We start from the raw sequence: 23,445 nt of genomic DNA, 5'->3' as shown, positions 1-23,445 counted from the left end.
TTTGTCTCATTATTCTTCTTTTAGCTGAAAAATTGTATTACATTTGGAGAGTAAAAACTCTTAAACACAAAAAAGCATTCTATACATAATAGGATTATATCAAAAGACACAGGAGACAAAGTTTGGAATAATTAAGTCTCAAAAAATATAGACTAAGTTGACTAAAACTTAGAAACAAACTCTAGTTATATCTAGGTTCAAATTCCAGCTCTGAAAGGTGTATTAAGAATTGTAATACAAAAATATTAGTTAATTAATTAATTGACTTTTTAAAAAAAGAAAATTGGAAAAAAAAATTCTAGCTCTGTTATATACTAATGTGTGTAAACTTGGGCAAGGAAATGACCCTTACCAATTGCTTGGTTTCCTCATTTGTAAAACAGGGAAAATAATTATTTATATACCATGAGGTTTTTATAAGAATTCCATGAACTAATACATGAAAAAGCATTTAGAGACATGAGGAGCTTTATATGTTAGTAATTATTAATATCAATGTATTTGGAACAATTTCTTCTAAGAAGTTGAAATATTACTCACAAGTATTTGTGATACATGTTTAAGGAGTTTCCCAGACAATTGTTTATCTCCTCCAGCTGTTTATTTTCATCATTACCAAGAGTTAACAGGTATATCCTATTTTGAACAAACCTCTGACACCCAAAAAATGTAATATGGAATTTCAGTAGATAAAACGACTAGGGAGATCTGAATATGAACTGGGCATTAGGAAATAATTATACCTTACCCAGGAACATTTAGGTACAAATATAAATTAGGCATTAGGAAATTATTATTGTGAATTTTGTTACATGTAATAAAGGCTATTTGGTTACAAAAGATTATTTAAGAGAGCAGTATCATGAGGTCTGTAACTTGCTCTAAATATTCCACTTCACCCCAAATAAATGAAACAAACACAATAGGTTAATAAATTTTTAGAAATAGTCATGACAGATATAAATGAAGACAGGTTTAATTATTAATTAACCATTTTGTTGCTTCCCTAAGTCCCAAGTTTAAAGAATTCTTCTCAACATTCTATGATACAGATACATATATCAGATGAACTCTGTCTACTACAGTCAAAATTCTGGTTCTGGGAATGAGGAAAAACCAGGTCAGTTGCATTCTTTTAGGATATATCTTAATAAAGCTTTTTTATATCAGAGCATGTACATATCCATTGTCACGCCTTCAAAAAAGCATTATGGCAATAGATATGCTAACTATCCAAAACTATATTCAACAATAAATGTTAACATTGTGATTATTTTTATTTTCATCTTGTTAAATAACACTTTTATAGTTTCCAAAAGTGTTTCCATCTAACACATGATTAAACATTTTTCACTGAAATAAAAGTAACAACTACCATCTGAGTATCCCTTATCTGGAGTGCTTGAAACCTCAGAGTGTTTTGGACTTCAGATTTTTTGGATTTTGCAACATTTGCATACGATAAGATATCTTGGGGGATGGGATCAGAGTTCAAATACAAAATTCAATTGTTTCATATATACTTTATACACAACTTCAAACAATATTTTTACTATGCCTTTGTTTTGATTGTGACCCATTCGTGAGGTCAGAAATGGGGTTTTCCACTTACAGTGTCCTGACAGTGCTCAAAAAGTTTCAAATTTTAAAGCATTTTAGATTTCAGATTCTGTGGATTTAGGGGTGCTGGATCTGTACTTAATGGTCAATATTCACTTTAAAAACAGTCACACAAGCCTAATCTCAAGATATGATTTCTGAAGTTACAATGTTAAATCAGAATAATTACACATCCAGTATAATATGATAGTTAACTCTAAATTTAATTTTAAAAATACATTATAATCAAGTACAAAAGTTCCTCCTCCAACCACAGTAGATACATTCTAAGATTGCCCCACTGGATGCCTCAAAAAACCATACATACTCACATCACACATAAAAAGTGTTTTGCTGTATATACATATCTAATAAAGTTTAATTTATAAACTAAGTACAATAAGAGATAACAACAATAAAATAAATAGCACCATTATAACAATATGTAGTAATAAAACCTATGTGAATGTGGTTTCTTTCCCTGCTTCTCTCTCAACTGTCATAGGGTGGGTACTATACTCAGCATGGATATACTAGACAAAGGGATGATTCACTTTCCTGATGGGACACAGCAGGATGTCATGAGATTTCATCTTACTACTCAGAATGAAATGCAACTTAAACTTATGAATTATTCATTTCTGGAACTTTTCATTTAATAATTTCACTCCATATTTGAGAGCAGAAAGTGAAAATACAGATAAGGAAGGCACATATTAACTTTAAAACACCAAATTCAAGTTCTTAGTTTTAAAAGGAATTCTCCCACTGCAACTACCAATCATACCACAGAAGAGTTCAGAACATGTGATTAAATAAACTTTAGCTGATATCAGAATCTACACAAAACCAATCAACTATGAACAAAAAAGTCTGATCCATGAACCTATGGGAATCTCCAAGACCCTTTTAGAGGTCTGCAAGGTACAAACTAGTTTCATAATACTTTTTCATTGTGACACTAGAGATGGGAACTTTTGATCTAATGACAGTAGAAGTGAAACTGGACCAAAGAGTAGGAACACACAGGAAAGGTTTTAATTAGGAAAAGTGTATATGAGCTTCACATCAAAGGGAACAGCCCTAATTGACAGAAAATTCAGGCTGGCCCCCCAATAAAAAAAGGGTAAGCTAACCTTTTATCAAGCACCTGAGGTAGGCTAGCTTCTGGTATTTTTCTACTCATCATGAGTATGGGAATTTCTTCCTTCTCAAAGATCCTTCATGGGGCTGGGGTTGTGGCTCAGTGGTAGAGCACTTGCCTTGCACATGTGAGGCACTGAGTTCAATCCTCAACATCATATAAAAAAAATTTTTTTAAGTATTTAAAAAAAAAAGATTCTGCATGACATCCAGGTGTCATCTTACACCAGGTCTCCATAGTCAATTTAATTGAGAATATGAGGGAAATCAATATGAAGATTCCTGAAAAGACTACGAATGAAAAACCTATGACTAAACTATACCATTCCTCAGTATTCATCCTAAAGAATTAAAGTCATCATACTACACTCTAGTGATATAGCCACATCCATGTTTATAGCAGCCCAGTTCACAATAGCCAATGGGAACCAATGGAACCAATTCACATTTCTGTCAATAGATTAATGGATTAAGAAAATGATATGTATACACAATGGGGTTTTACTCAGCCATAAAGAATGAAATGTCATTTACAGGAAAACAGAACTTGAGAATATATTAAACAAAATAAGTCAAATTCAGAAGGTCAAAGGTCATATTTTTCTATGTGGAAGCTACAGAAAAAAGAGAAAGAAGAGGGGATCTTATGAAAATTGAAGAAAGATCAGTAGAAGGGAGCAAAGAAATGAGGGGGAGGGAAAAGGGGAGGGAAAAAGGAAATACTAGGGAATGATACTGGCAAACTTATATTATATGGATGTACAAATGTGTCATAACAAATCTCACCATTATATACAACTATAATTTTAAAAATATGAAAAAAAATAGGACGGTGGCAAAAGGCATACCCATATATTTTCAAGAGGGACAATAGGGAAAGATTTTAGGAGATACACATGTAATAATAGGTAATAAGTTATGGATAAAAGCCTGAGAGTTTATCTACCCTTTTGTCCGTATGTTAGGTATAACTGCTGGCACCTTGGCACACATCAAGGCAGAGAAACCAAATGGAGTAGTAGTCACTAAATTCTTGTGGTCATGCACTCACATGAAAAGAATGTGTCTCACAAATGTCCTTGAAGCAGTAAAAATTATTGAGAAATATGCATAAAGCACTTCTTTGTGATATATCTTTAAATTTTCCAATACTGGGAAAATCTGCATAATTCAATGAATAAATGTTTTCCAAAGGATATGATGTTACAAAACCATGCATGAGTAAATAGCCATTCAATATCCAAGACAGATCAATGGATTTTCATTTTACAGAATATGGAAAGTATACTATGTTGCAACCAACATTTAAGAAACCACTATTTGTCGAGTTTTGGTGTACTATCAACGAAAAGCATTTATAATTACACAAAAAAGTTACATTTATATGTGATGCCAAAATTTTTATACCTTTATCAAATAATCATATTACTACAGATTGACTGCATAAGCAGACAGAAATATATAGGTCTTTCATTAAGCCAGACATCAAAGAGATCCACAATAATTATCAAACCATAGAGAGCCATAATATTTTTTAAAAAATGTTATTCATGATCCAGCAATTTCCTTACTTGTTATATATCCAAAAGAAAGGAAATTGGTAGGTGAAGCAATATTTCTACTTCTGTTTACTACAGCACTATTCATAATAGCCATGATATGGAATCAACCTGTATGTCCATGATTGGATAAAGAAAATGTGATTTATGCATACACAATGTAATATTATTCAGTCATAAAAAGACTGAAATCCTGTCATTTGCAGCAAAATGAATGGAACTGGAGGATATTATATTAAGTGAAGTCAGTGAGGCACAAAAAGACAAATACCACACTTTTCACTTGTATATGGAAGCTAAAAAGACTGACCTCACAGAAGTAGAGTGTAAAATAGTGGTTACCAGTGGCTGGAAAAGGAGTGGGGGATGAGGAGATGATGGTGAATGGTTACAGAGGTCAACTGGACAGGAGGAATAACTATGATTGATAACAACTGTAAGCTTCAAAATAGCTAGTAGTGATGATTTTGAATGTTCCAAACAAAGAAGTAAGTGTTTTAAGTAATGGGAAGCAAACTGTTATTCATATTAACATGTAATGGGTTTATTATTTAAGTGCATTAATAATAAGCATTTAAAACTTCTTAAATCTTTAAGACTATTATAAATGACTCAAACAAAACCTCTATAAAACCAAATAATTAAAAAGAAAAAATTATAATAGACCCAAAATGTGAATCTCCCTTATTCCCTCAACCAACTAAATAAAAACCCCAAACCACAACTTCTTACCCTGGCTGTGAGGACTTGCCGGACTAAGAGATGGCTGATGCAAATCTTTAGTTGGTGTTGGATAAGCTTCTTTCCCTTGGCGTTGACTCATCTTTCCTGGTGTCAGAAGTTGAGATTCGTCACTGTTTGCTACAACAGCTCAAGAAAAGAAGAGAAATATAATCAGCCCTAAAGTTACAGACTTATATATCGTTCATAACATGGAATAAGATTATGACTGAAATAGTCTTAGCAATTATATTCATTTTACCAAATTAATGCTTAACTAAATTCACAAAACCATTTTGTTTTTCTATTGTATCAATCCAAGAGAAATTGACAGGTATGCAAGAGTCAAAAATACAAATTATAGACATTGTAAAAATGAAAATGCATATCCAACTAATAATAAGTGGCATCCCCAAATTTTTCTGTGTATCTTTCATGGTACTATTAGTTATATTTGCAATTAGAACAATAAGCAAAAGCAAAGTTATTTCACATAAGAAACACAAATGGTCAACAAGCATATGAAAATATATTCAATCTAATCAGTAACCAGAAAGGATGAAATTATTAGTATCAAATAATATTTCACAGTCACAGATTTTCTACTTTAATTTCTAATTTTTATGGAAAGTAGGCATGAGTCCTATTTTAAAGATGGGGAAACTTAATGTACAGAGACTGCCTTACATAAGACTAGTTATTAAATAATAGAGGCAAAATTCTAACTCAGGACCACTTGGTTCTGAAACTCTGTCTTTTAAAAACCTGTTGACTCAATAATCCATTTAAATAGTGTTTTGAGGGTACTTCTCACCCATCTGGCCAAGATACCATTACCAGAGAACAATAAGAAAAGATGAAAAAGAAGAGAAGTGGGACAAAGAAAATACTCAGTGAAGGAATAGGGCAATTTTAAGTCCACAGGGCCCTAGGATCTCCACATTCTTTCATTTTATGTTTCTGTGCTTTTAGAATATTTAGTTTCATCTTAATTAGGGCCTGGTGCAGAGGTGCATGCCTGTAATCCCAGAGGCTCAAAAGGCTGAAGCAGGAGGATTGCAAGTTGGAAGCCAGCAATGGCAACTTAGCAGGACTCTGTCTCAAAATAAAAAATAAAAAGGATTGGTGATATCTTTCAATGGCACAGCACCCCTGGGTTCAATCCCCAGTACCAGAAAGAAAAAGGTGGTGATTTGGTCCTCACTCTAGGTTTAAATTTTCAACTTAATCAGAATTTCGCATTCATATTATCACTGATTTTTTTTTTCTTTTTTGTGTGGTTCTGGGGATTGAACCCAGGGCCTTGTGCATGCAAGGCAAGCAATCTACCAACTGAGCTATATCCCCCAGTCTTTATCACTGATATTTTAAATCAAATTGCTTTAACATACTTTCCATTATGCCAAAGTTTTCCAAATTATATTTTAGCTCCTTTCTTCAAAGTAAAAATACAAAACAATTTTCATCCCAGTACAGATATAAAACAATATTTTACCAAGTCAATAAAAAAAAACTGCAGACTGATGACTCCTAAGTTTATAACTCCAGCTATGCTGTCTTCCCCCTAAACAAAAACTCACATGTACAACTGCCTATCTTATAATCATCTCTGTAATTTAAAAGGCATCTCAAATTTATCTGGAGCAAAATTCTTAATTCTCTTTATCCTCTAAACTTGCCTCTCCTCCATTTCAGGTAGTGGCATTACTACTCTTCTCCCCTCACTTTCTCTCACGCTTCATATTCAGTTATCTGTGAAATCTTCACTCTATCTTCAAAATTTATCTGGAATCCTGCTACTTCTCCCAACTTTTCACAATTACCACTCTAATCCCAGCCACCAGTACCTTCTTACTGCCCACAACAGCAGATTCCTACCAGCTTACTAATTTGCTTCTTGTTAGTAGAGTTCATTTTCTACACGAAAGCCCAAGTAATCTTTTTCATATTGTCAATTTGATTTGTATCATATGAAAATATCATTAGTTTTCATCATACTTACAATAAAATCCATGGCTTTAAGAGTCAACAGAGTCTGAGACCTGCTTATCTTTCCAATCCGACTCTCCCCTACTCTCCTCTCACTCACTAGGCTTCTGCTCTAATCGCTTTCTAGGTATTACCCAAAAATGTCATCTTGCCATTCTTGGGACCATTATATCTTTCTTATATCTACCTGGAATACTCCCACCCCAGATCTTCACTTTATTAGTTCCTCTCATTTGCTGACTGTACTCAAGTGTTATCTCTTCAGAAAATCCCTTTAGTTTCCCCAAGGTGTTTTCACATAAAGAAATTCTTAATTTTTTCTACCACTCCACAGTTTTAGTCTATCACCTTATCTAAATGATTTTCATTGTAATTCTTATCACTGCCTGACATATCATTTGTTTATTGTCTGCATTCCTACACTAGACCCTAAATTCCATGAAAGCAAAGAGTTTTGTCTACCTTATTTTCCTGAATATTCTCGTACCCATTATTCTTCTTGGCACAATAAAAGTATTGCTTCCTGATATACTAAAAGAGTCCAATGAAACTTTATTGAATCAACAAATTAACTTTATGTTTTTATGAAACTCCATTATCATAACGCATAGAATGGTTCCTTAAGTTACAAAAACCAAGATCTGTTTGATTTTTAAAGAAAATTACTGAAATTCCGCTGGGTTCATCCCAGTACAGATATAAAACTAATGATATTACCACATGATACAAATCAAATTGACAATATGAAATACATAATGGTAAACAAAACATACAACTTAGTCATCACTTCTGGGGACAGAGGGAAGAAGAAGCAGAAAGAAACCTGTAAGATATTTTTAAGTTTCTAGTTCTTAGGTTGAGCTGTAGATTTACTATATGACTGTTATTTGATTATGCTTTAACCCTTATATATGACACACACATTCTTTTGAATGTATCAAATAGTACATTTAAGGATAATTAAAAATATAAGAAAAACCACTAAAGGAATTAAATATGCTTTAGTATTCCATTAGTAAGACAAAGGTATCTACATCTTAAATAATTTCACTGTACAAAAAAAGAAAGGGTTTTAGAAATGCAAATTTAGTTCTATTTACTCCTTTATAATGCATATATAATTGAGATGGTATGTGTGATTTTGATAACCTTGAAGTGAAAAAGTACATGAAAATATTAGTGTACAGAGTGTACTTTATAACAGAAAGCCCACCTTACTATTTGTTTTCTCTCAGTCCAGTTCACAAGCATTAGTAACCGAGGCTCTGCGTAACATAAGTCACTAGAATATTTGCTTACATTATTTGCACAATAATAGATTATTTGAATAGAATCTTAAGAATGGTAGTGACTTTGTTTTTTGTCTGGGTCCTTGCATGTAATTGATGAATACTTGCTAACATTACTGAAAAAATATTTGTCAAATGAATCACTGCAGGATTCCATGCAGTTTCTGATGCAACTGACTCAGCTACTAAACATAACACTGCAGTGCCCTCTGCTGGTTCTACTTAGAATGGAAGTAAAGAAATCTACCTTGTATTCACATTATTTTACTCATCTTTAGTAGACAATATACTGGACTAATTAACATACAAGCTACACATTCTAGGGAAAATAACACCTTTACTTTACAAATTCAACTCATCGATATAAAAGTTTGAAGAACCTTACAAGCTTCAAAAATCTTGCTTTTGCCCATAATCTAAATGGAAGCTAAAATAAGATCATTTATTCATTTATTTATTTTTTGCCATACTGAGAACTGAACCCATGGGCACTCTCTACCACTAAACTACATATCCAGATAAACAGACCTTTTGTTTTTGTTTTAAACAGGGCCCCCCTAAAGTATCTGGGCCTCAACCTTGTGATCCTCTTGCCTCTGACTCCCAATTGCTGGGATTATAGGCATGCACCATTGCACCCAGCTACGATAAAGTAGCTGTTTGAAATAATAAATAATCTGTATGTAAAACTTAAGACTTCCCTTGAGATGTGTTCTATCTTCTACTTTTAAAATCTCTACTATCCTCATAATACAGGTTGTAGGATAAATAATAAAAAATTGAGTGCTGGGGTTGCGGCTCAGTGGTAGAGTGCTTACCTAGCACATGCGAAGCACTGGGTTCAAACCTCAGCACCACATAAAAATTAAATAAAGATATTATGTCCACCTACAACTAAAAATAAATATTAAAAATAATAATAAGACATTGAGAATTATTGCAATTAAGAATGAAAAAAATTAGTATTATTATTTTAAATCACTTATTTTTAGAACAAAAATTACATACCTACACTAATCAGTATGAGGGAGAAATAGAAACTGATCTAGACCAAAGAAGTTTATAGCCAAAAGAAACCACTGCCATTACCTTACTCCCTCCCTTCTTTTGTTCAATGAAGAAAATGAGCCCAGAGCAGTGAAATAACTTGCAATAGGTAGATAACTATTTGGAGATAAAGACTAAAACTTCCTAAATCAATATAATTTTCTATATTGATCTTCAATAAAATTAAAATGTTTGTATAAGAAATGATGTAGTAAAATTAATTATTCGATTATATATTGACTTCACCAAATTAAGAGTTTTATTCTGATTTTTGAGTAACAGTAGAAGAAAGATGTGGCGCACTAGCAACTAATTCTAGCTTTTGGGATTTTTTTCCTCTTGATGCTGGGGTATGAATCCAAGGGTGCTCTACTACTGAACTACATCCCCAGCCCTTTATATTTTTTATTTTTGAGACTCAATAACCCAAGTTGACTTCAAACTTGTGATCCTCCCGTCTTAGTCTCTTGAATAGCTGGAATTACATGTGTGCACCACCACACATAACTAGTTTCTTAGATATTTAAACTCTATTCAGGTTCTTCATCTGTAAAATAAATGTTTTTTATATTATCTATGAAACTCCTATATCTCAATAATTCTATGATTTTTTTAATATAAAAATTGTCCCTGTCATTCTCCAGTTAGACTATAAAAATCTTTACAGGGGCAGGCAGTATGTTTTATTCATTGTATATATCCCAGAGCTAGCAGTGTCTATCCCCAGCCACTGCCCCCACACCCCAAATCTCAGTAAAATTTGTTGAGATGAAGCTAAGAAAGTTGATGCATACTTATAATCCCAGCAGGTACACATCTATAATTTCAGTGACTGGGGAGTGTGAGTCAGGAGGATCACAAATTTGAGGCCAGTCAGGGCACCTTAGCAAGGGCCTCAACAACTGAGCAAGACCCTATCTCAAATAAAAAATAAAAAGATCTGGGGATGTATCTCAGTGGTAAAGCACTCCTGGGTTCAATCCCCAGTACAAAAACAAACAAACAAACAAAAACTGTTAAGGTTAATTGGTTATAATCTTAAAGGGTGTACCTTCTAAACGCCTAAGGTGAAACTTGTTTCACTTGTAAAATTTTCCAAGTATAAAAAATTTCATATCCAAATTATCTAACAAAAATTCTGACAAAATAAAATAGTATTTCTCATTTTGACACAGCAATAAATTACTTGTGTCACCTCTAGCTTAAAGCAGTCTGTTATATGTCTTGTGAAAATTATAGAAAGGAATATTATAAATAAGAGGTACTAAATCATGAATTAGACAACTGTTTAAGTAAATAGTGCATCTCCAGATAATCAAGGTGCAAATATACAAACACTGTCTATCGATTTCAGATGAACAATGGGAACAGACGGGCCATGACTGACCACTTCTATTCTTCACTTTGTATTTCAATGCCTAGAAAGAAAAGCTTATGGCTTAATAAGCCAAAATTGAAATGTCATTTGCCTTTAATAAATACACATCAAAATATTATGTCCCCAAACATGATATTCAAACTTTAGCTACTTACTTGATGGCCCAAGGATATCTTTGCTATCACCAAGAAGCTTTTAATGCAGAGTAATTGAGCAGCAAATAAATAGAGTCCAAACCAGGAAGAAGCAAAATGCATCAGGATGGAAGCAGCAGTGAAACAAAAGGACAAGGAAAATAGCATTAGTTTATAAGTAAAAAGCACATGCACACCAAACCTAATAATTATAAGAAATTTTCTTTTCCATACCAAAAAAAATTGGCTTAGGCATTACCAAATATTTGTTTTTAATTTTGGAAAATGAAGGTAGGAGAGAAAAACAAATCACCAAGCATTTTGTTTTGAAAAATCAATGACAATTCAAGATATGGATTAGATATAGTAAAAATCACTACTTAGAAATATAACAGAGAGCCAAAAGTCTTTCGTTTCTAAAACATAAGGTGGTTCAAAAATATAACACTCATGCACTATAAAATATTAGTTCTGCATGCCATCAATGCATTGGACACTACACAGAGTTTAGTCTGTTTCTTCTGCAAAATAAGAAAGGAGCATTTACTGAGTACTTATATGCCAAGCAAGTTGAAAAGAACTTCTACAAAGACATTAACAAACTAGAACAAACTTTTTCTCAAATGCCAAAATAACCCAAACAGAAATATTCATTAGAAAGATAAATTTTATTAAATCAGACAAACTTTAGAACCCACTAAATATCAAGCATATTATCTCATCTTTTAGGAAATCAGAAGCCTTAATTCTTGAATGAATTTACTAACAACTAACAGAAACAGGAAAAAGACTGCTAATCTGTCTAGTACTTTAACATGCAACATTACTCGAAACATTGCTTACGGACAGGTGTTTGGGTCAGGCTTGGTAGAAAGAATTTTCAGTTCTCCCTCACTTCAGATACCAAATATAGTAACATTAAAACTAACTAACGTGGACTGGGGTTGTAGCTCAACAGTAGAGAGCTCGCCAAGCACATGCAAGGCCCTGGGTTTGATCCTCAGAACCACATGAAAATAAATAAATAAAATAGAGGTATTGTGTCTAACTACAACTAAAAAATTAAAAAAAAAAAACTAAAGTGACAACAAAAACAAAAAATTCCCACTAATGACACTGTTCCTTGGTCTGATTTAAAGAGAGTAAGGGAAGGTTAACTGACTGTGACAAAAGAAGGTAGCTATTTACTTGGGGCTTATGTCATCTCCTTGGAGAAAATCTTATTACTTCCTTAAAGTGATGGCATAATGCTTGAAATTGTATTCTAATGCCTTAAAGACATTTGTTCTATTTGCCTTTCTGCAGCTGCCCATTTAAGCTCATTCTTCTGTGATTTATTTCACAGAAAATTCAAAGAATGCAGATTTTTTAAAAAATATATTTTTATTTGTAGATGGACACAATACTTTTATTTTATTTATTTTTATGTGGCAATGAAGATCAAAACCAGTGCCCCACATGTGTAAGGCAAGCACTCTACCACTGAGCTGTGCCTAGAATACAGTTTTATGGAGAATGAACTAATTGTGCTCAAGTCCTTCTGATGGCTACATTACCACAACTAGCAAGTTTGGGGAAAGAGATTAAAGTATTTGTGAGGCAATCTCTGAAACAACCCCCAGCGATCCTCATATCTTGGTACATAATTCCCTCTATTTGAGGGTGTGCTTGACCTACTAAAATCATTTCCAACACAAGGGAATATGGCAGAAGTGATGGAATAGCTCCTCCAAGATTATAGACTGGTAAAATGACTATGACTTCCATCTTGTTCACAGTCTTTTGCTCTAAGATAAATCACTCTGGGAAAGGCCAGCTACCACTTCAGGAGGTAATCTTGTAAGAGGACTACTATGCAAAGGAGCTAAGGCCTGCCAACAAACCACTATGTAAACTTAGAAGAGAATCTCCAGGATCCACCTCCTACCACTCTAGATTGTTTTTTGTTTGTTTGTTTGTTTGTTTTGGTACTGGGGATTGTACCCAGGGGCACTTAACCACATCCCTAGCCCCTTTTGTTTAGAGACTGGATCTTCCCAAATTGCTCAGGAACTCTTTAGTTGCTGAGACTAGCTTTGAACTTGCCACATTCTTGCCTCAGCCTCCTGAGACGCTGGGATTACAGACATGCACCAAGGCCTCCAGCTTACTGAGTTTTCAGTAGAGACTGCAGCAGTATCTCCTCCCCCATATCTTGACTGCAACCACATGACAGACTGAGTCAGAGACATCTAGCTAATAAGCTACTCCTGACCCACAGAATTTGAGGTAATAAATGCATGTTGTTTTACACCACTTAATTTTGGAATCATTTGTTTTACACCAATAAATAATATTGGAAAACTGAAAGAAGTTAGGAAGCTGACACAGACAACTGTGGCAAACTTAAAGACTTCACAGACACCTTCTAAAAATGTCTTCATGTATTGACATGAATAAATTCCTAGAAACCAGTGCTTCTAATCATATATATACATAGTTGGGAATATTTAATCTCACAAAACCAGTCATGCTTGAAGGTTCTAAAGCTGATCTTGTATTTGGGGTAAAAGATTAATAAGCTCATTTTTGTTGTACAGTTCTGTTACATTCTCAAATTTAGTTAACAGCACTATTTCAACTTCTGTATGGCTGTATTCTTTGCCTGTTTACTCCCAAGAAAATACCCTCTAGCATATACAGAAACTTTTCAGTATTGGTTCCAAAAACCTCTAATAATACTTAATTCTCAACATTATACCTTCAAGATGGCTGTGTCATATACATCTGATTTTACTGGATTACTCCTAATTTTTTCAGTTTGGGCACCAAAAAGTGATTGAAATAAACACTGTCTATTCCAATCATACTTACCATATTTACCAAGTAACTACTATGAATTTATATCATTTAGGCACTGAAGAATACAGAAGTTAACAGAATAGACAAAATCTTGTCCCTGAGGTACTTATGTTTTAGTGAGGAAGATGAACTAGAATATAACAAACAAGTAAAAAGTCATAGTATATTATATTCTATGAAAACTAAGGAGAAAAATAAACAGAGATAGGAGGCATAAAGAAAACTAGGGGAAAGAGTTAAATTTTTAGATTGGGTAGCTTAAGAATGCTCCGCTACAGAGTGAACTTGATAAAATGAAGAAACTTGCCAAAAAGACATATGAAGGAAAAGTATTCTAGGCAAAGAGAAAAGCAAGTGTCGTGGATTGAGATGGAAGTCCACTGGATTCAAGGAAGATTTAAAAAGCCATTGAGGCTGGAATGCAATGAGAAAGAGTATTAGGAGATGAGGTTAGAGAGGTAAATGGATGACAAACTATGCAGGATTCTGTAGGACCTTGTTAGGGCTTGTTTTTATTTTAAATAACATTTGATAATTTTGAGGAAAGTATTGATACAGTATAATTATGTTTCAATAGGATTATACTGTGTTAAGAATAACCCTTTTGAATCAAACTGTGAAATATATCAAAATAGATGTAATGTTTTGAACTACCAACAATAAAAATAAATAAATAAATAAAACAAAACAAAAAAAAAGAATAGACTACAGAAACAAGGTTAGGAGGTTACTACAATGAGCTAGGGGAGAGAGAAAGGAGATTTGGAACAAGATGGTAGCAATGACGATGATGAGAGGTTGTTGAGTTCTCAACATTTTAAAGGTACAGCAGCAGGATTTCCAAATAGGCCAAGTGTGAGTTAAGAGAAAATAAAGAATCAAGAAGATGTCAAGTGTTGGGAACTGAGCACCTAGAAGGATGGAAATGCCATTACCTGAGATGGAAAAGACAGTGAGAACAGTTAGGTTATAGGAAGAAGTATCAGCAGCTCAGTTTGAAATGTTTGTGAGACATCAAGGTGGAAATGTCAAGTAAACAGTTGGAAAGACAGGCTTGTACTGACAAAGATTCAGGCTGGTAAGATAAAAAGGATAAATTATGATACATGTCAGAGTTAGGTTATACATCAGAATGCATTAATCACTGGAGATTGAAAACTAGCATAGGATAAAAGAACAGGCACCAGAAAACCATATTATAATAGACAAGAAAACTAAGAATCAAGCTGAAATTCTCCAAAAGCAAAACCGAAACTACAACATCATCAACACCATCATTATCATCAAAGCATGGCTTCAGAAACCCTTCCCTGAAAGATATGGATATAGAGGTACTAAACTGGGTCTAAATCATTCTTCCAGAGCTGTTTCAAAAGTGATGGTAGTAAGAAACAGGAAGAAACAGAATATAAGTAACCATCATGATTATATAAGCACATGATTATAAGCAAATGATTATACACAATTTTTGCCAAGTAATTTACATCATTGAAGTCTTCACATGACTAAACGGTACATTACTAACTTCTTATTCTTACTGTTTTCAGGATATAGTCTACTCTGTACAGTATCATTTTGTGTACCACATGAATAAAGATGATATGAAATTACTGATATGGAAACATTCTACACAAGTACCTTGTACAATATTTTTTTTTAAATAAGAAGCTAAACATTCTTTTTGGATCTTGCTAAAGTACCAAATTATTCATAGCATCTTAAAGAATCATGAAATTTCTTCTCAATTTTTCAGAAAAAAACATATTAACATAGGATAAAATATTCTGTTTGAGTAACTTAATCAGATTGATCATTATTCCATAGATAATGTCCACCCAGTCATCCAGTCATCTCAATATTTTTATATACATAAATTTTCCATTTTTGCAAAAGTATGTGCTGGCTGGGAATATAGCTCAATTGGTAGTGTGCTTGCCTCACATGCACAAGGCCCTGGGTTCAATCCCCAGAACCGCACACACACACACATAAAGTATATGCTGAAAATAGTCAAATTATAGTTATATGCCTAGAACTTTTACTTATTATTAGACAACATACTACCAAAGTACTTTAATTAGAATCATAAAATATTTATAGCTATTATCTAAATCTTTATTGATTAGGCTATAAATCACAGGGAAAAAAGTGTTGTAGAAAAAAGTGACCTTATTTTATTGCACATCTAAATATTTGCCAACCTTATCCATATTTAGCATAAAACATGCATTATTTAAAAAATGCAAAGGAAGAGGCAGAAGTTAATCAAGCCCTTCATCCTGAGAAACACTTCAGTCTCAATTAAATCAAGAAATAATTCTCATGAGATCTATAGTTTTTATTGCATTTCTTCTAGCATGGAATTTCTCTCTATTAAAACACTTATTGCCTTAAATCATTAGATGTGCTTAAGGGAAAGCACAAAGCAAATCAAGCATTGATGTAACTGGTGGCACCTCTTTCCCTGATAAAATTGACAAAAGTTATTCTCTTGGTAACAATCCTGCTACAGCTGTTTCCCAGAAACCACAATTTGGAAGGATAATACAGAACATATCAAGGGCACTCTATTTAGTGTCAACTTTGGTTCTTAAAATAAGAAAATTCAGTGAAGGATATATAATGCAGCTCAGATCTGCTTGTTCTTAGAACAGGAGTCATCACTCTATACTTAGCTCAAATTTTTTGTATTCTTGTAATCGTCTGCAAAATACTCAAGTGTACATTTTATCCTTAAGTTTTATACAAGAGATTTTAAAGGAATATTTTTCTGGGTACTACAGCTTGTCACTGTTGGGAGGAGAATATGATCTGGTCTGCTAAGCAGTGATTTTAAAATAACCTAATCCACACTTTTGATGAAGTAGTTCTACTTCCAGGATCACTAAGGTCATCTTTCAAAATGTTCAAAAAAAATGTGTCCAAACGTATGTTGATCATAACACTATTTGTAGTAATCTAAAAAAGTAATCTATTTTAAACAGGTATTAAATAATAATACTTTCATACAATGAAATACTATGTAGTCATTAATTTTTTTACTGACTAAAAAATATCCACTGTGTATTAGTTTTTAGAAGTAAGCTATAAAGAGTATTGTATGAGATGATTCCACTTTTATAAAATCTCATGTGTAAGACATACACAAACTCATGAAAGATACCACCAAAATATTAACAGTGGCTACATTCAGGAGGTAAGGTTTTTACTTAATATATCTTTCTATATTGTTTAAAGATAGTATGTTAGGATGCATTATTTTTATAATCAAAAAAAGAATAAACCTATTTACATTTTGGAAAAATAAAAATATAATCTGATATTTTCCATCTATTTGCTATTTCTCGGGATGACATAATCATCTATGATTAAGTACAGTGGAAAGTATCCAACTTGAAATACGGGAAAAATACAAAAATGTTCACATTCTAAACACAGCATCATATATTACTCACTGTCTCTTGAACTTCAGCAACTTCTGAATATGGCAAGATCTAAAAAAAACCCAAATTTTCTCAGGAGTGATTTAATCTCATATACCTGAATATGGATATAAAGAGCACCCACAGTCTATCAAATGAATTAGTGAAAAGGTATTTCAAGAGTTGGCATTTGAGAAGCTAGGGTTGTGGCTCAGTGATAGAGCACTTGCCTAGCAGTGTGAGGCACTGGGTTCAATCCCCAACACCACATAAAAAAAATTAAATAAAGGTATTGTGTCCATCTATAACTAAATTAAAAAAAAAAGAGTTGGCATTTGAAAACAGGAAGAGGTTTGCAAAAGTACTTTTACACTGGAAATTGAACCTTTAAATTTTTTTTTCCTTCCAAGGCCTAAGCAATCTGCCAATCTGTGAAGTCCTCTCTAGAAGGTCCTGGGAGGGTTTTCACAGTTTTCATTCTCCTTGTATGCATTTAATTCTAACAGTCTTTTCACCATGCAAGCCCTCTCTTCCTTTCATTTCTAAAATAGTCCACTATTCTGGTCTCTTCTATTTTCCTGCTTCCTTTGCCCTCTCATTCAAAAAGTGAATGGCCATAGCTAGTGCTCGCCTTAACCACTTTTTCTCCTCTACATGCTCTTTTTCTGTAGGTTCCATTCACAATCAAGGTTCACTTACTATCTTTTTTCAGATAATTTTTAAATTTCTTCTTCAGACTTATCTCCAAAACATTTCTAACTGTATTACTGCAATTTAACTTCTAGTTCTAAAATTCTGTTAACAAAGTAAGTCAGGGCTTTAAACCTGTTGTAGAAAGCATTTTTTGTCAAAAACAGCACTCACAATTTGTCCATCTTCGTTTCAACCAGATCTAAACCCTAAGTCATCCAAAACAATTTTTCTCCCAACATCTGACCAAGCCATTAAGTTCTGATCATTTTTAGTTCTACAATGTCTGTCTCACTCCCAGTCCTTTTATTTCCCATGACTACCAGCTAGGTCAGACCCATGCTACTTCTTTTCTCAACTTTTGCTTCTTCCTTTCAGTAAGTGTATCTCTGCATATTTCAGTTTCACCCATTCATTCATTTACTGTGTTAGGAATCAGGATTCAAAAAATAACACAGACATGGTTCCTACTACCAAGAAGATCACCATAAAGTAAAGGCAGTGTATAATTTATTTGACACTGAAATAAGTTATTTCTAGTCTACTCAAAATTCTCATGCTCATTATTAGCAAATCACTTAATTTTTGTGATATTTATTTTTGTCCTATGTGAATACATTAATTATTAAACCTTACAACTTTCTAGAATTGTTGTGAGACTTGATTTTTATATGAGTGTACTTATAGATTGAAAAAAAAAAACATGAAAAAGATGAAGAAAGGCTCCAGAAAGGAGCAATTAATTTACCAACCTAATTTACTAAATGGTCACTTTGGTCACTTTGAGTTGCTTTTCTACTCAAAATCATTCAATATCTTGTTCTTTAAAAACTAAGCTTAAATGCATACAATTAAAATATTATAAAATTCAATCAAATTATTAACTTCACAGAAATATTTTGATTGCTTAAGAGATAGCCTTGCAACTTCACATAATTAAAACTCCACTTAACTAAATTCTCTGGTAAAACTAACTGTAGATAGTGACCTGCAGTTTTCTTCTTACTTTCTTTTTGGTTCTCTGTTCAGTAGTTTCACAATTTTTCTGCCAATGTACAAGCTGAAATTATCTTTCCCCCAACTCTAACATTTTTTTTTTTTTTTTTGGTACAAGAACTGAACCCTGGAGTGCTTAACCACCAAGCCATATCTCCAGCCATTTTTTATATTTTATTTAGAGACAAGGTCTTACTAAGTTGCTGAGGCTGGCTTTGAACTCACAACCCTCCTGCCTCAGCCTCCTGAGCTGCTGGGATCCAACTTCTTAATGTGAGTTCTCCGACAATGAATAATTAGATACCACATACTCTTTTCTCTATTGCAATCATAAATAGAAAACATAAATAAATAGAGCTTTCTGCAACCATGGGATATTATATATCTGCCATGTCCAGATCACTTCTAGCTACTAGCAACATGTGTTACTGAATTCTTAAAATGTGGCTGGTAAGATCAAGGAATTACTGGGGATATAGCTCAATTGGTAGAGAGCTTGCCTCGCATGCACAAGGCCCTGGGTTTGATCCCCAGCACCACCCCCCCCCCAAAAAAAAAAACAGGAAAGGAATTTTAAATTTAATGTTATTTAACTTAGTCACATGTAGTAAGTAGCCACCTTTTGAAACAACTCAGGTCTAGCACAACCTGACCTTTCCCCAGTTCAGTCTAAATCATCATTCTCTTTGCCACTGTTGACCGTTTATTTTCTCAAGTTTCTGCCCTTCCTTTGTTTTCAAGCTATTTTCTCTCCTTTTTCCCTCTGTCTGCTTGGATCCCTTCACCTAATATTTGCTTTAGACTGTTATTCCCCAAGGTTGCATCCTAGAATCTCTTCCCTATTCAACATGCTCTTCCCAGATGATTCAATTGAATAGATTTTTTGAAGTGCTCAATTCACCTCTTACTACCTAAAATTGGTTTCCCACTTCAACCTCTACTGAGCTACACCCTTCTCAGGGTCTTCCCAACTATCCTCCTGGTGAACTCATCCTTCTTATCTCAAATAAAAAGCATCACATCCTTTGTAAGGGTTTTCCTGACCTACTCCAGGCATGAAAAACAGATATTCCACCTGTGTTTTCAACACATCCTTCTCTTAGCAGGAAGGACTGAAGAAGAGAGCCCACAGAGCTCCAAGTGTTCCTAGTAAAACTGAATACGTACCTCCATCTTCCTAACTGAGGAGGTGGAAGGGCCCTTCACTCACATTTGCCCTAACCCAACACAGAAAGCCTAACCTCCCTAGTCTGTCCAACAGACAGACATGAAAGCTCTACACGTTGACTTTATCTCTGCTTAGAAAACATTCTATAGAGCCGGGCAGAGTGGTGCACAACTATAATTCCAGCGGCTTGGGGAGGCAGGAGGATCACAAGTTCAAAGCCAGCATCAGCAAAAGCAAGGCACTAAGCAACTCAGGGAGACCCTGTCTGTAAATAAAATATTAAATAGGGCTGGGGATGTGCTCAGTGGTTAAGTGGCCCTGAGTTCAATTCTAGTATCCCACCCCACCTCACCCCCCAAAAAAAATTCTGTAGGACTCTGCTCAAAAGCTATAGCACCAGATGACTTTCATATTCCCAGAAAATAACACCATCCCTATTCTGTTACTCTTTATCCTTTCTACCCTGCTTCACTTGTCATCACATCAGTAATCACCTAACACAGTATATATGTTTTTGTTTTTATCCACTCAAATACTAATTCCAATGGAGTGAGAATTTTGCCGGTTTTGTTCACTGATGAACCCCTTAAAACCAGAAGAGAACCTGGCACTTTATAGACATTCTCAACAATGTTAAATTAATAAATACATCAGTGGGAAAAAAAGACTTAATAATCCTGATACCTAATGAAGAATTTCTTATATATAGTTTGAGTTCCTCTGCTTATTTATCATTTAAATTCTCAAAAAACAAGTCTTGCTCATCTTTGTATCTATAGACTTAATATGGTGCATCTTTACAAACCTAACATTTTGCATGACTAATATGATATACATAGAACTAATATGGATTAAAACAGTAAATCTGAGTTATTAGCTTAACTATCACCATTTACTAAGTGGCCTTGAATAAATACTAAATTTAGTTTTTTAAATTTGCTTATGAGGTCCCTTACAGTACCAAAATGCTGTTATTACTAACGATTCAAAATAGGAAGTTGACTCAATCCTAAGAATCTTTAGTAGTAATCCATAGCATATGCATATTTACTTCCACTATTAGTCCTTGGCCATCATACGAACTAATTACATTGCTTGTAATTCTCTCAACTTTTAAAAAATAACACAGTCCTTCATAAAATAAGAATGTTAATTTTTGGAGTCTGAGTTATATTTCCTCTGGTACTATTGGTCTCTTGCCATGATTAAACCAGCCTCTTCCTCAAGACCTTCATACAAAAGAGAAACTCAGCTTAATCAATATGAATATGATTTTCACCTGTAAACTAATGGCATTCATGTAGTGAGACTGCTGGAAACATCTGTGGCTATGAAAAAAAAGAAAAAGCTGTCCAATAAAGAATTAAACCTGAACTTTGACTTCATGTCCAAAGATCAAATAAACTTTTCCTCCTCTAAAACATTTTCCTCTAAATATGACCCATAGTTGCCTGAGAAGGTTTATAAAATAACAGCACAACAAAAAAAACATATTATCACATCAGAGTCATACCAGCTAAGATCTAAAGATTAACTGTATGAGAAATTCAGGTATATGAACATTTCATGTATAATCTTTAATCTGTGACATGTTTAAATCAATTTGATTTTCAGTCTGAGGAACTTATCTTCCTTGGAATTTTGTTTTCCTTGATTCTTTGCATTCTTTACACAGGTGCAGGAACTTATATTCTAAAATGAGTCAGGACTATGAAAAAAAGAATAAAGTTAACTGTGCACTAAAGAATTAAACCTATCTTTCTGGACTTTGGCTTCATGTCCAAAGGTCAAATAAACTTTTCCTCCTCTAAAACATTTTCCTCTAAATATGACCCATAGTTGCCTGAGACGGTTTATAAAATAACAGCACAACAAAAATCATATTATCACATCAGAGTCATACCAGGTAAGGTCTAAGAACTGCCTAAAAAATACCCTCTTTTTGTAAGATCATACTCTAATAATTCACTGCTAAGTAGACCATACTGAATTCTATCAAGTCACAGGCAAGACTGCTAATAATATTAAGGAAATATTAGCCTCAATGACCCATGTTATCATTCAGATACTAGGTGTCCCCCAAAAAAATTCATGTGTGAGACAATACAAAAAAGTTTAGAGGTGAAATGATTGGGCTATGTTTTAACTCAATCAGTATGTTAATCAGTATGACTTAATCAGTATATTAATCCCCTGATAGAGATTAACTGGTGGGTATAGTATAATATAGGCAGACAGGGTATGGCTGGAGGAAGTGGGTCACTGGGGCATGCCTTTGGCTTATACATTTTGTTCTTAGAGAGAGGGGACGTCTCTCTGCTTCCCAGTTCTATGTCCTGAGCTGCTTTCCTCTACCATGATGTTCTCCCTCACCTTGGGCCTAGAATAATGGAGCTGACTGTCTTTGAACTGAGACATTGAAAACTGTGAGCCCCAAATTAACTTTTCCTCCTCTAAAACTGTTATCAGGTCTTTTGGTCCCAGCAGCAAAAAAAGTGACTAAAACAACCCATAAATCTACCACACATAAGAATGCAGTTTAAGTCTTCGTGTCTTGGCATCTACATGGTGCCTAAAAGCCAAAATATCATCCCCTGATAGAAAAGTCAAAATTAGTTACAGAAGAACAAAGCTTTGGATTAAATAAAATAGATCATGTATCACATATTTTCAAAGTATACATTATATTAGATAATGAATATCAAAACTTTAAAATGATGCCTAAAAGGCTAGGCATAATATAGATCAGTTTGTGACAAAAATATTAGCCTTTTCACATGGCAGTAACAGAATCAAGAGTATCTTTATTTAAACCCTACCACTGTCCACTCCCTGGGAGAACTTAATCAAATTCAGAGTCTCAGTTTATTCATTTCTAAAAAACAGAGAATATCTATGTTTCAGTATTATAGAGACATTAAATGAGAAAATGTGTGAGACACTAAGCCTAGGGCACAGCACACAGGAAATGTGCAAACTTTTCTTTTCTCTTCACATAAATACAGTAACCCAAATACAGAAAGCATAGACTGTTGCTCTACTACTCTAGATGTTATCAAGTCTTGATTCTTACTTGGATCAGAACTTTTTTTAACATAGGAAATAAGTTTATTATTGATCATCTCAATTCTAGGGGCAAAAAGCAACCTCCAGAAGAAAAATGGTACATAAAATTATTAAGCATTATAACAGTTACTGGAGAAAGTGTGAAGTATTTAATCAATTCCTTCTCTATTCTTTAATTCTCACAATCATATCTCTGAGTCCCTGTCATAGACCATGCTTTGTGCCATGATGAAACATATTCAGAGTAAGGGTGGATTATAGTTTTCTGATCTCATTATGAAGCATGTATTCTGTTAGATTTTATCTATGGGTTCCTACCCCCATCACTGGAAATGCTTCCTTTGTTTTACTGACAAGTTCTGGGATTGTTTTGATTGCTGGAAATTCCTATATCACCTACTATA

The 23,445-nt window shown here is 33.7% G+C and overlaps 1 protein-coding gene across 10 annotated transcripts in view; it reads right to left on the bottom strand.

Annotated features, from left to right (window-relative positions):
- Osbpl8 (oxysterol binding protein like 8) overlaps nucleotides 1-23,445 on the bottom strand; it is a 171,644-nt gene that overhangs the window by 84,848 nt on the left and 63,351 nt on the right. For 6 of the 10 annotated variants that reach the window (XM_026396999.2, XM_026396998.2, XM_026397001.2 and 3 more), the window contains 2 exons: nucleotides 10,880-10,916; nucleotides 5,034-5,171 (listed from right to left, as the gene is read on the bottom strand). In XM_026396999.2, coding sequence (XP_026252784.2) covers nucleotides 5,034-5,171; nucleotides 10,880-10,916 — 175 coding nt within the window. The remainder of the gene's footprint in view (nucleotides 1-5,033; nucleotides 5,172-10,879; nucleotides 10,917-23,445) is intronic. The other 4 variants (XM_077799266.1, XM_026397003.2, XM_077799264.1 and 1 more) reach the window with 3 other exon arrangements.

Source organism: Urocitellus parryii, chromosome 5, assembly GCF_045843805.1.
Source record: "Urocitellus parryii isolate mUroPar1 chromosome 5, mUroPar1.hap1, whole genome shotgun sequence".
NCBI lineage: Eukaryota > Metazoa > Chordata > Mammalia > Rodentia > Sciuridae > Urocitellus > Urocitellus parryii.
The sequence above is the reverse complement of the archived record's forward strand: the minus strand, read 5'-3'. Positions and strand labels throughout refer to the sequence as shown.